Below are 14,390 nucleotides of genomic sequence, written 5' to 3' on the forward strand. Positions count from 1 at the left end.
GTGTACTATAATTGGTAGATGGGTTGGTGCCTCATAACAATCAATATAAAATATTTTTTAGTATAAATTTAATTTTGGCTAACTAAGAAAACACCTTTTGTTGTGCCCTAATAATGCATAGACACATAATGGGGACTAACTATCATTAGCTCCTACTCCCACTCATCCTAATTATGTTGTAAATGGTTAGCCATTCATTGAATACCTTGTATGACTAGCTGCAACATCACTCAGTAATAAAAAGTGATTTTTGAGGCTGCCTACATAAAAAATGGGAGCCTCATGAGAAAACTCATTTAAAAAGGATCTGTCACTTAAATAATTGAGATAAATATTTAGTAATAATCCCTAAACTCCCCTGATTGTGCAGCTCTCTTCCGTTTTGCGCTGTATCACTCCATTGTAGAGATATTCAAATTTCTTGTTTCAGGTGTGCAGTATGTGAAATTTCCACTTGCAGTTCAAGTTGGTATTATTTTAGAGTCTTTTCTGGGAGATGCTGTCATGCCTCAGGATTCGATCCACCCGTACTGGTGAGATCCATGGTCAGTGTCCGTGTGTGCGCATATAACATCTGTGTGCAATACGTGTGTCATCCGTGTGTCCGTGGTTGCTATCCATATGTCTGTTTGTCCGTGTGTTACATCAGTGTGCCATCCATGTATCTGTGTTATAAGTGCCAGAAAAAGGGAAGAAGCGGTACAGTTCACGATGTTCCCTGGCGCCAGCCAACTGATCTCAGGAGACAATGATGGAAGTTGTATTCAGCACCTGCTGTGTACCTCCTGTGTAAAATAAATAATGAAATAAAAAAGCGTTGTGGGCTCCCGCGCAATTTTCATAACCAGCAGAGAGAAAGCCCACTTCTAGGGGCTGATGTTAATAACCTTGTTTTGTTTGAATGCAGATTGCACATTTTCTGTTACTACAATAAACCTCATTTCAAGGTAGAGACATTACTGTGTCCAACTGTTATTAGATATATGAAACTGAAATAGCTGTTGCAAAAAAAACAATTTTTAGAAAACATTAAGCTTAAGATTAATAGGGGTGCCCAAACTTTTTCATATAACTGTAGCTCCCCAAACCATCACTGATTGTGGAAACGTCACACTAGACCTCAAGCAGCTTGGATTGTGTGCCTCTCCAATCTTAGGCTACATTCAGACTAGCAGACACAAAAGAGAATAGTAAAACCAAAAACACTCAGTTTGAAAAAATGTTGCAGTAATCCGCAAGTGCTAGTAAAAGATGTAAAAAACAGGGTATTTGGTTGATACGTTTTTTGCAAAAAATGTATACTAAGCTGCTCTACCAATCTTCACGGTATACCCTTATCAGAGCAGTCCTAACTAATGTATGCAATCCCTATCTGATGTATTTAAAAACCTGATCATCTGTATATAACCTGTGTGAACAGGGTTCAGAGAGGAAAAATCCATGTGTGCATACAGGGTAGAACAGCTTTTGTGCAGATAGCCCAAGAGGAGTGGTGGAGCTCCCCAGTCTTGTAGACACAAGAGAACAATTATGGAAACAGGAACACATGGGCTACTTGCACAGTGAACAAGTCTGTATGATCATGTTCACACACCACCAAGAAACCTGAAGACACAAAAGAGAATAGTAAAACCAAAAACACTCAGTTTGAAAAAATGTTGCAGTAATCCGCAAGTGCTAGTAAAAGATGTAAAAAACAGGGTATTTGGTTGATACGTTTTTTGCAAAAAATGTATACTAAGCTGCTCTACCAATCTTCACGGTATACCCTTATCAGAGCAGTCCTAACTAATGTATGCAATCCCTATCTGATGTATTTAAAAACCTGATCATCTGTATATAACCTGTGTGAACAAGGTTCAGAGAGGAAAAATCCATGTGTGCATACAGGGTAGAACAGCTTTTGTGCAGATAGCCCAAGAGGAGTGGTGGAGCTCCCCAGTCTTGTAGACACAAGAGAACAATTATGGAAACATTATGGGCTATCTGCACAAAAGCTGTTCTACCCTGTATGCACACATGGATTTTTCCTCTCTGAACCCTGTTCACACAGGTTATATACAGATGATCAGGTTTTTAAATACATCAGATAGGGATTGCATACATTAGTTAGGACTGCTCTTAAAAAATTAAGAATTTTTTTTTTTTCCCACTAAGGTTAGAATAGGGTTAGGGGTAGGGTTAGGGGTAGGGTTAGGGTTAGGGGTAGGGGTAGGGTTAGGGTTAGGGGTAGGGTTAGGGGTAGGGTTAGGGGTAGGGTTAGGGGTAGGGTTAGGGTTAGGGTATTTTCAGCCATTTTCACCCTAAAAAACTTCCTAGAAAACAAACAGACTCTGCATAGAAAACTGCATAAAAAAAGGATCAAAAAACGCATCAAAAAACGCATAAAAAAAGGACAAAAAAAGGACCAAAGAAAGGACCTGCGTTTTCTGCCAAGAGCTGCAGTTTTTTAAAAAACAGTCCTGAAAAAAAAAGGATGGAAATCAGGAACGTGTGAACATACCCTAAGAATTCTCAACAGCAAAACCAAGGATACAACGCAGGTACGCTTTATCACCACATTCAGTAACCAGTGGAATGAGACAAGACAAATCATCCAAAAGAATTGAGGCATCCTCATGAGTGATCCTATATTTAAGAAAAATTTACTTCAAGAACCTCCCATGATGGCAAGGAGAAATAAGAATTTACGAGACTTATTCGTACATAGCCACTCTATTCCTCCTCCAACTATTTTTTTAGACTAAATGTCCATCATGAAAAAGTTTCCATTGTGGATCATGCAAAGCATGTCCAAATTTGCAGTGCACAAGCAACTTTAATAATGTAGACCATTCAAAGATTGACATTATTAGACATCACATACTCTGTACCACAAAAATTGACATCTACCATGCAGAGTATCCATGTGGATTGGTATACACCGGCATGACCACGAGGGAACTAATAGTTAGAATTCAAGAGCATGTTAGAGACATAGAGAATTAAGGATTCACCATAGAATCACTCTATTTAACTTGTGGGCGTCTTGTGGGGACAATCTGATACCTCTCTCATATTGTGTTACTATTGGACTATTGATTTATCTGTAAGGTCTTTCTACCTGTTCAAGCCTTGATAAAGCAGTACGTAGCCAATTATCCATGATCCATGTGGGTTGTCCTTATAGTACTGTATTATTTATCTTACTTTTTTACATCTTGGCATTTATAATGTCATCATTGAGTCTTATTAATATCACATACTATGTTTATTTTACACTTAATCCTGCCTTGGATCATTTTCATCTCTTTTTTAAAATTATTAGACTCACTTTTGCAGCTTGTATCACCACAGTTTTAAGTATTCACTCCTTTCCCCCCTATTCCTTTCTTTTTTCTTTTATCCATTTTGGGGTCTCATAAATATAGGCTCTTATAGCACCTTCTCATCTCTAATTCTCGTATATTTCTTTCAGTATTTATTGTCATAAAATGTTTTACTTACCTTGATTCCCGAGATGCCTTTTGCACTTCTCATACACTTTAGACGTAAAGCCGTTAGCCAATTTCAGTACACCACTTAGACACCAGTGTATTGTACAGTATAATGCATTAGTATACTATTGCTTCCCTATTTATTTGTTCCATTATCCCCCCTTTTTATTCACTGTTCTCCGTGTGTGCGTTCCAGGTCTCGCTCCCATCCCGTCCACAACGCTTCCAGTGCCGTGCTGGTGATATATAGTCCAAAGGATGGTTAGTGAATCATGCATGCGCCGCCACCCCGGTCTTCAATGGCATGACCTTATCTTTCCTTGCGCTCCAAGCCTCATTTTAGGACTCCACAGTCCTTCACATCCAACCATGCAAGTGCAGTAATGACTAATGTTGAGCGATACTGTCCGATATTTGAAAGTATCGGTATCGAATGGTATGGCCGATATCCGAAAAATATCGGATATCGCCGATACCGATATCCGATACCAATACAAGTCAATGGGACACAAATATCGGAAGGTATCCTGTAATGGATCCCAGGGCCTGAAGGAGAGGAAACTCTCCTTCAGGCCCTGGGATCCATATTCATGTGTAAAATAAAGAATAAAAATAAAAAATATTGATATACTTACCCTCTGACGAGCCCTGGTCGTCACCACTGCAACCGCCATGATTCCCTTCCTAAGAATGAGCGCGTTAAGGGCCTTCGATGGCGTCGCGGCTTATGATTGGTCGCTGAGCGGTCATGTGACCGCTCACGCGACCAATCATAAGCCGCTAAGTCATCGAAGGTCCTTAACGCGCTCATTCTTGGGAATGAGCGCCTCAATGACATTCGATGATGTCGCGGCTTGTGATTGGTCACGTGAGCGGTCACATGACCGCTCAGCGACCAATCACAAGCCGCGACGCCATCGAAGGCCCTTTACGCGCTCATTCTTCGGAACGAAAGCAAGGCGGTTGCAGCGGTGACGACCAGGGCGCGTCAGAGGGTAAGTATATCAATATTTTTTATTTTTATTCTTTATTTTACACATTAATCTTAATCCCGATACCGATTCCCGATATCACAAAAATATCGGAACTCGGTATCGGAATTCCGATACCGCAAATATCGGACGATACCCGATACTTGCGGTATCGGAATGCTCAACACTAGTAATGACTACTTTTACAAAATGCATTCTCTGCGCCTCATACCTCAATTTCTATTTTTCTTTTAACACTTGAAATCTAGTTGCTCAATGCATTCGTGATATGGTATAATTCATTGGTGCATTCCTCCCCCTCATTATGTTCACCACGCTTATTGGTTTTCCCTCATTCCCTTCTACTATATACAGTGGGGAAAAAAAGTATTTAGTCAGCCACCAATTGTGCAAGATCTCTCACTTAAAAAGATGAGAGAAGCCTGTAATTGACATCATAGGTAGACCACAACTATGAGAGTCAAAATGAGAAAACAAACCCAGAAAATCACCTTGTCTGATTTAGCAAGATTTATTTAGAAAATTATGGTGGAAAATAAGTATTTGGTCACCTAAAAACATGCAAGATTTCTGGCTCTCACAGACCTGTAACTTCTTGTTTAAGAGGCTCCTCCACTCATTACCTGTAGTAATGGCACCTGTTTGAACTTGTTATCAGTATAAAAGACACCTGTCCACAACCTCAAACAGTCACACTCCAAACTCCACTATGGTGAAGACCAAAGAGCTGTCGAAGGACACCAGAAACAAAATTGTAGCACTGCACCAGGCTGGGAAGACTGAATCTGCAATAGGCAAGCAACTTGGTGTGATGAAATCAACTGTGGGAGCAATAATAAGAAAATGGAAGACATACAAGTCCACTGAAAATCTCCCTCGATCTGGGGCTCCATGCAAGATCTCACTCCGTGGAGTTAAAATGATCACAAGAACGGTGAGCAAAAATCCCAGAACTACACGGGGGACCTAGTGAATGACCTACATAGAACTGGGACAACCATAACAAAGGCTACCATCAGTAACACACTACGCCGCAGGGACTCAGATCCTGCAGTGCCAGATGTGTCCCCCTGTTTAAGTCAGTACATGTCTGGGCCCATCTGAAGTTTGCTAGAGAGCATATGAATTATCCAGAACAGTATTGGGAGAATGTTATATGGTTTGATGATGGAGAACTGTTTGGTAGAAACAAAACTCGTTGTGTTTGGAGGAGACAGAATGTTGAGTTGCATCCAGAGAGCACCCTACCTACTGTGAAGCATGAAGGTGGCAACGTCATGCTTTGGGGCTGTTTCTCTGCAAAGGGACCAGGACAACTGATCCGTGTACATGAAAGAATGAATGGGGTCATGTATCGTGAGATTTTGAGTGCAAACATCCTTCCATCAGCAAGGGCATTGAAGATGAAACATGTATGGGTCTTTCAGCATGATAATGATCCTAAGCTCACCCCCAGGGCAACGAAGGAGTGGCTTCGTAAGAAGCATATTATTACGTTCAAGGTGAAAAGAGAGTGCACCCTCTGGACCGTGGAAGAGACCTACCCCTGGGCAAGCAGGCCTAATGGTAACCAACCCCTATACAGGGACTGTCAGGAGCAGGCCCAGAGGTCGCTAATCCACGGTAGCAGATACCAAGAGGGACGGCTCCGGAGGACAAAGAAAAAGACACAAACTGGAGTACCGGAGCGGAGGCGGAGGAACAAATGGCAACGGAGAATGGAAGAGGACGACAAGCTAGAGCTGAAGAAAGACTGGAACAGGAGCGGAACAGAGGAAGAGAAAGCACCAAAAGAAACGGGAAAGTGGCGAGCAAAAGGGCGAGAGCAAAGGAGTAACACACGGAGCTGACTGAAGCACAGTAGCACAAAGCAGAGGGGCCAGAGACAGAAGCAAAATAGCAAATGATACTCAGGCACCTCCTAACAGAGGAGGTGGCCTGAAATACCCCGAACCTACCCAGGATTGGCCGAGACAGAAGGTATCCGGAAACAGAGGATCAGCGTCAGCTGTGAATCCCTGCGCACCTGCACAGAAGCTAGACAAGGTGCCGGGAGCGAGCGCGCCGCCCACCAGCAGTAGGACAGCGGGAGCGCGCACTGAAGGCGGGAGTTTGCGACGCCGAGGAGGAAGCGCGCCGGAACCCGGAAGCCGCAGCACTGGCGGAAGGAGCGGCGCGACGAGAGCCAGGGACGGAGCCGCAAAGGTGAGTAGCGGCCGTAACACATATGAAGGTACCGGAGTGGCCTAGCCAGTCTCCAGATCTCAACCCCATAGAAAACCTTTAAAGGGAGTTGAAAGTCTGTGTTGCCAAGCGAAAGGTCCAAAGCATCACTACTCTAGAGGAGATCTGCATGGAGAAATGGCCCAAAATACCACCAACAGTGTGTGCCCACCTTGTGCAGACTTACAGAAAACATTTGACCTCTGTGTAAGTATTCAACAAATTGTATGGTGCAATTTCTCCTGTTACCTTTATGAAAATGCAAAGTTTGGGACTAAAAAACATTTTTGTGGTGAAAATGTGGTTTAGGCACATCAGGGGCTCTCCAAACGTGACATGGCATCTGCCAATTGTTCCAGCAAATTGTGCATTCAAAAACTCAAATGGCGCTCCTTCCATTCCAAGCTCTGCCGTGCACCCAAACAGTGTTTTTCCCCCACATATGGGGTATTGGCATTGCAGAAATTGCAGAAGAAATTTTGGGATCAATTTTTCCTGGTACCCTAGTGAAAATAAAAAAATGGATTTAAAGTAAATTTTTTTTTTTTTTGATGATTCAACAGATTTATTATCAAGAACGCTGGAACAACACATGCAGGTAGATCTACAGAGTCTACAATTAGTCCAACAGAACAGGTTCGGGGGCACCTCCCGATAATCCTTGTGCCAGCTAACAAAGCAATAGTCCACACGAGTCCAAGGGATCCCAAAACAATCCCACGAGCGACGAGATATGTCCTCAGCTCAAGTCTCGCCCCATTCGCTTCCGCAGTCACAGATGGACATGGGGTCTTGCCTCAGCTAAGAATCCCCACTCCTTCTCCTTCAAGGATCAACTCACAACTGATCTCAAAATAAGAATTAAAGTGTAAAGTAAATTTTTTGTGAAAAAAAGTTAAATGTTTTTTTTTTCCATATTCCAAAAATTCCTGTGAAGCACCTGAAGGGTTAATAAAATTCTTGAATGTGGTTTTGAGCAGCTTGAGGGGTGAAGTTTTTAGAATGGTGTCACTTTTGTGTATTTTCATGATACAGACCCGTCAAAATCGCTCCAAATATGAGGTGGTCCCTAAATAAATGGTTTTGTAAATTTTGTTGGAAAAATGAGAAATCACTTGTCAACTTTTATCCCTTCCTAACAAAAAAATTGTTTCAAAAATTGTAGTGATGTAAAGTAGACATGTGGGAAATGTTATTTATTAATTATTTTGTGTGACACATCACTCTGATTTAGAGGCATTAGAAGCCAAATTTTTGCCACATTTCTGTTTTTTTTTTTCACAAATAAATGCAAGTTATAGGGAAGAAATTTTACCCCTATCATGAAGTACAGTATATCAGAAAAATACAATCTCAGAATCAGTGGGATCTGTGGAAGCGTTCCAGAGTCATGACCTCATAAATTGACTCGAGTCAGATTTGTAAAAATTGATCTGGTCAATAACATGCAAACCACCTTGGGGGATAAAGGGGTTAAAATTCTAAATCTCCAGATTCCCTGAATTTTACATAACTAATCTCAATTCTGCAATGCCTCTAATTGCTCAGAAAATATATTTATAACACTTTGAGGTTTCCTAGGACATACGTTTCAGACTTTTTCTTTAGTAGCATAATTAGAACAGAGTAGTAAGAGAACCTATCATGTTTTTTTAAAAAGTATCTGATCTGAAGGCAGGATGTTTTAGAGCAAGTGGAGCTGATCAGACTGAAATACATTTTTGTTCTCTAAAAAGTTTTGATAAACCTGGCATTTTATTCATTCAAATCCTTAGTGTCTGCATGCATAATAGTCCAGTGGGCGTTTCTATTCAGTGACTTACATTTTTCTTGTATGACTGTGCATGCAGAGATAGCTGTCAATCACAGAGTAGACCGCCTACTGGAAAGCAATGTATACAGATGCCAGAAATTTCAATGAGTAAAATACAAGTTAGACTGCATTTTCTCCAACAAACCTATGTATCATTCTGCTCAACTTCTCCTTCTCAGTACCATGATGTCCACGGGATTTGGATGTTTCACCCCCAGCAGTTCGCCCCCATCAGTTCACTCCCAGCAGTTCGCCTCCAGCCCTTCGCCCTGGGGTACATTTCACCCTTGTACCCTGTTTTGCCCCCAGAATTTTGTGTTTGGATGTTTCGCCAGTTTGTCCTTGAGGTTCATGATTTCCCGTCCATCATCAATCCACATGTCACAAAAGCACTGTACAGAGTGCTGCACTTTTGTGACATGTTAAATCAACTGTTTCCATCTGACGTCACGGGGAAGCGCTAGACTGCACTCCGTGACCCAAGGAGCTGCAGCTACGACAGGTAAGTATCATTCTGGGGGCCAAATGCTGGAGAAGAAATGTGCGTGGGCGAAATGTACCCGGGGCGAACTGCTGGGGGCGAAACATCCTATAACCAGAATGACTGCACTAGAATATGAAATGTGATAGCTGCAAGGCATTAAAGTGAAACTCGTGCAATAGCATCTGATGTCGTTAGGCCGCTCTCTGGCTGCTGCAGTCTTAGGCCGGTTTCACACGTCAGTGACTCCGGTACGTGAGGTGACAGTTTCCTCACGTACCGGAGACACTGACTCACGTAGACACAGTTAAATCAATGCATCTGTGCAGATGTCATTGATTTTTTGCGGACTCTGTCTCCGTGTGCCAAACACGGAGACATGTCAGTGTTCGTGGGAGCGCACGGATTACACAGACCCATTAAAGTCAATGGGTCCGTGTAAAACACGTACCGCACACGGACGTTGTCCATGTGCAGTCCGTGTGCCGTGCAGGAGACAGCGCTACTGTAAGCGCTGTCCCCCCCACTGGTGCTGAAGCCGCGATTCATATCTTCCCTGCAGCAGCGTTTGCTGTAGAGAAGATATGAATAATCGTGTTTAACATAAAGCTCCATGTGCCCAACCCCCTCCCACCTCCTGTGCGCCCCCCCGCTGTTATTAAAATACTCACCTGGCTCCCTCGCTGGCTGGTGCTGCTTCCTGTCCTGGCCGCACCTTTTACTGTATGAGCGGTCACGTGGGGCCGCCCATTACAATCATGAATATGCGGCTCCACCTCCCATAGGGGTGGAGCCGCATATTCATTACTGTAAATGAGCGGCCCCACGTGACCGACGTCTGGGAGAATTTATCAAAGCCTGTACTTTTGTTGCTTAAAAAATTGCACATTTTGGGGCCTCCTATGGCAAATATATTATAATAAGTTATGGCAAAAATGTAACTCAATTATAGGTATATTTTTTAGGTGGCTAATGGACACAAAGTTGATGGGAGATATGTATCACAGAGGTGGTTGTCCTCAGTGATGTAAGCCTTGGGTATTGTTCTACTATAAGTAGTACTAAGAGGATTGTTTTGTGCATGTGGGCCAAGTTTTATGGGCAGCCTGAGAGAGATGGGCGGATCTGGTTGCCCACATACTCAGCCCTAGGTGTGGTTCACAAGGTAAAATGGTGTCATTTGTTTGACACATGCTTCTGAATCTGGAGGTGACAATACCTCCTCTGTGATGTCTCCAGACTGAGCCGGTATGCTGTATCTTATCCAGCCTGTGTGCCATAGCCTTTTGCTAAATTGATTTTGTTAACAACTGTTTACTTTGTTTTGCCTGCATTGAAAACCCATTTATTTGCCTTTGCTTCTGGCATGGTTTATAAAGCATCAATAAACCAGCATGGATATTTAGATGGGAACGGTACCTGTAATACCTCACCACACACCCAAGTGAGTAGCATTCTCACAATTTGCTTACTCATAGCTGTAGTAGATGTACTATTCTGGTGCATGGGCAACAAAAAGATGTAGCCCAAAATTTGGCAGACTTTAACGTTAGGTTAAGTTTAGTATAAGAACTTAGTAAATATCTCCCCAAGTGTTCTGTTATATCATTATGTTCTTTTCTTATTGGAAAGTACATAGACAATTATTGAATGTTCTTTTAGAGGCGCCATGATGATATCACACCTGAGAACAAATATTATGTTCCTTGTATGACAGAATCTATTATCATTCATTGGCCAGTTAGTCCTTAGAGGAAAGCTAAATGTAGTATTGATTATATTGAATGGAGCCGATATATGCTGCTTTCTGCTACAATTAAGAGAGGCGATATGATGGCTTGTGTGACATGGTGCACATGGAATGTTCTGTTTTATTGCACATGTGTGTAATCAGCGAGCGATCCCATCTGTTTCTTTATTATTATAGTGGAGAAACCAGAGACTCAACTTTCAGAGGACGGACAAGGCTTCAGACACACAACTCGGAGATGTTTCATCACATATCCCTGGAAGATACTATATTCTAGGACATTTATAGGAGAAAAGAAAAATTGGAAATGACGCTGACTTGAAAAAACATCCTCATATCCAACAGGAAAAAACTAAGGAATGAGATTTTGGGGAAAAATTTAGCCTAACGGGAAGGCTTGCTCTGAGTTAAAGAACCATGAACACATCAGAATGCAGCCTGCCACAATTGCTCAATGCTTCAATCATGCTGCAAAGAGAGATGCATCAGAACGACACCTTTAAAATTGACCCACCATCACAATACATGATACAAGAGTGGATAATTTTCCCATCTCCCTCACAAACGAACTTGTTTCTTATACCAACAGTCTTTTGCTGTGTCATAGCACTCTTCTTCACTCCTTTAATAATATTCTCCATTTGCTCCAACATCAACATGCGTCATGAAACAAGATTTCTGCTACTTGGAAATATACTGCTCTTTGACTTGATATACCTCATCCTGTATACTGCGACGACAGTATGTAACATGATGAACTGGAAGATCTCAAGGCATATTTGCACTCTGATTCTCTTTTTGCTGGCTGTTGCCTACTGTGGTGGTGTCCTCACCACAGCTTCAATGGTGGTGGACACTTACTTGGCAGTTCTATGGCCTCTTCATTATATGTCGTTGCTTCCTGCACAAAGAACTAAGAAATTGTTAATACTGCTTTGGTTTTCATCCTTTTTCTTTCCTGCAGTGGTCTTTTTAGCCTTGTATTTTACTCAAAAACTTGGACCATGTCCTCTCGAGCTGTGTTCCCTACCAGTGATTCTACTCATGGCTTTACACGGAGATGACGCTCTAAAACTGAGTTATATCCTGTTGGTCATTATTTTTCTTTTATGCTTCTCTTTAATCTTCTGCTGTTATATTGTTTTATGCTATAAAACAAGGGAAACTGGAATCTGGAAAAGTGTGTATTCAAGAGCAAGCGTAACTTTTGTTTTGCACCACACCATACTGTTCTTCTATCTGAGCCCACTTCTCCTGCTGTTGTCAGATGCGTTGCTCTATATGGGTAAGGTAATTGGTTTACGAACAGGATTATGGATAACACTGACAATCTGCAATGTATTAATTATCTTGCCAAAAGCTGCATCGCCATGTTTGTATGGGCTTCGGTATAGGGAAATATATAAGTCAATGAAGATCTTTTATAGATTGAGAAAACACCGACATGTTGCACCGATTATATATGAAAGGTGAGATATTTGGTCATTTTGGACAACAACAGAAGTTTGCAGAAACAAGTGACTTCCAATATCCACATTTAAGCAGCTTCCTCACAATTATGGCCAATTACATAAGAGCTTGGCGAATGAATGAATGAATGAAGCACAAAAACCTGAGGACCACCAATAATTATCACTTGTGAGTATGTTAGAAAATATAATACCTACAGTTTGGATATCTATCATCACTCTCTTTGTGCTGAAGGATCAGTACTAAAATTTCCCTCTGTGTGTGGTCAGATGAAGAATCAGACTTTTATTGGTTTTGGACTGAGCAGCAGAATAACTTTTTTTATAAAGATAATTGAATTCACACAATTTTTGCCTTGTTGGTGTGTTTTTAGTAAACCTTCAAAGTCGCAGAAGTGAAATAACATCATGAACAAACTTTTTGTATGTCTTCTTTTGATTGAATTATCCATAAGAAGTCATCGTACCAGACTATAGATAACAGCATAATACTGTTTATGCATATTGGTCTACAAGAAAAAAAAATGAAGAAACATAAAATGTACATCAATTATTCTGTTTTAAAGAATCAATCATGTCAATATTTATCCCGGCTTGGTTCTTATCATCTCATTGTATATATAGATATATTTTCTGTATGCATTGGATTGATTGTTTTACCATGCTACCATCCATTGCAGATATGTTGTAAAGCTAATGTTAGAGGAAGAGTTAGATTGTAATTATTGCAATGGCATTATGCCTGTATAAAACATAGAGAAACAGGTTATATATTGTTCAACAACATGGCAAAATAATATACATTGTTATTTTTTCATCATCATATTTTTCCTATAGGTTCTGAAATACTGTAATTTTCATGTCTACAGCTTCTACTACGCAGAATAACTTGCTTTTCATAGACGCAGACCACCCACAAACACGTATTTGTGTACTCAGACTCTATAGTCTTACTCCCTTACACCTGTCCTGTACTTCTAATGTATGTTAGTAAAAAAAGTAAAGTATTATTACTGCAAGATCAGATTACACAAAGTGGGTGATCTGTTCCTGTGGAGAATAAAATTTCTGCATAGGCAGTGTATTCAATAATATGTACATTTTTAGATGCACTTGGAATAATAAACAGTTATTTGGATATATGATCATTATGTAAAACATCTCTTTGCACTGACTTCCTGGACTTTTATTTAGAAAAAAAGTACAACATTTCAATATTGATTGTATGAGGGACATATGCATATATAAGATATTGCATTTTATTCCTTCTTACCATTTTAATAATGAACAATCAAATGGAGTAACATTTCCAGCAGAGCATTGCTGTATGCTATCTAAAGTTCCCATTGCACTATGTGGAGAGCTGTAGGAGCAATTATATGTGTGGGGGATATTATACTGAGTGGAGGATTGTATGTAAGGATTGTATGTAATAGAGTGCAGGGTTGAGTATGTCACCACGGAACAGACAGACCAACTGTTGAGGGGAATTTATTAACAGGAGTAAGATTCTCCTCGCAGGGAGTAAACAGGGGGTTAATAGAGGTAAATCAAACAGTAAACAGTTAAGCAAGAACAAAAGGGTTAACGAGTGTTCTTGTGACTTATCAGTCCAGGGTGGTCCTGACTGGAGGGTCCTAATTCCAGCGTGGGTACAGTCACCAGCAGAGTCCGCTTTCATGTTCTCACAAGATGCAGTCTTTAGCTTTTACAGCACAGCCAGGAATCAGGGGCTCCTCACTGTTAAGTCTCTCACCAAGAATCACAGTCTCTGTACTGATACTGCGGAGACCAGGGAATATAAGTCTCTTATCTGTTTCCTGGAAACTCTGGGGTTAAGTCTCTGCAGCCTGTTCTTCTCAAAGTGAAACTGAAACCGGGAAGTAGCACAGTCTCGTCAGTCACTGCCCAGGAGTCTCTGTAAGGCTACGTTCACATTTGCGTTGTGCGCCGCTGCGTCGGCGACGCAACGCAAAACGCAAATAAAAACGCACCAAAACGCACGCAAAAACGCTACGTTTTGCGACGCATGCGTCGTTTTTTGCCGAAATTTGGACGCAAGAAAAATGCAACTTGCGGCAAAAAAAACACATGCGTCGCACAATGCAGCACAACGCATGTCCATGCGTCCCCCATGTTAAATATAGGGGCGCATGACGCATGCGTCGCCGCAGCGTTTCCCGACG

General features: G+C 41.4%; 1 protein-coding gene across 1 annotated transcript; it reads left to right on the forward strand.

The window, feature by feature from the left end:
- The first annotated feature begins 11,152 nt into the window (after positions 1-11,152).
- LOC138637858 (probable G-protein coupled receptor 148) lies at positions 11,153-12,841 on the forward strand. Its single transcript, XM_069726783.1, has one exon. The coding sequence runs from the start codon at positions 11,153-11,155 to the stop codon at positions 12,206-12,208; it is 1,056 nt and encodes a 351-aa protein (XP_069582884.1). The 3' UTR covers positions 12,209-12,841.
- Positions 12,842-14,390: the final 1,549 nt, after the last annotated feature.

This window comes from Ranitomeya imitator, chromosome 5, assembly GCF_032444005.1.
Source record: "Ranitomeya imitator isolate aRanImi1 chromosome 5, aRanImi1.pri, whole genome shotgun sequence".
Taxonomy (NCBI): domain Eukaryota; kingdom Metazoa; phylum Chordata; class Amphibia; order Anura; family Dendrobatidae; genus Ranitomeya; species Ranitomeya imitator.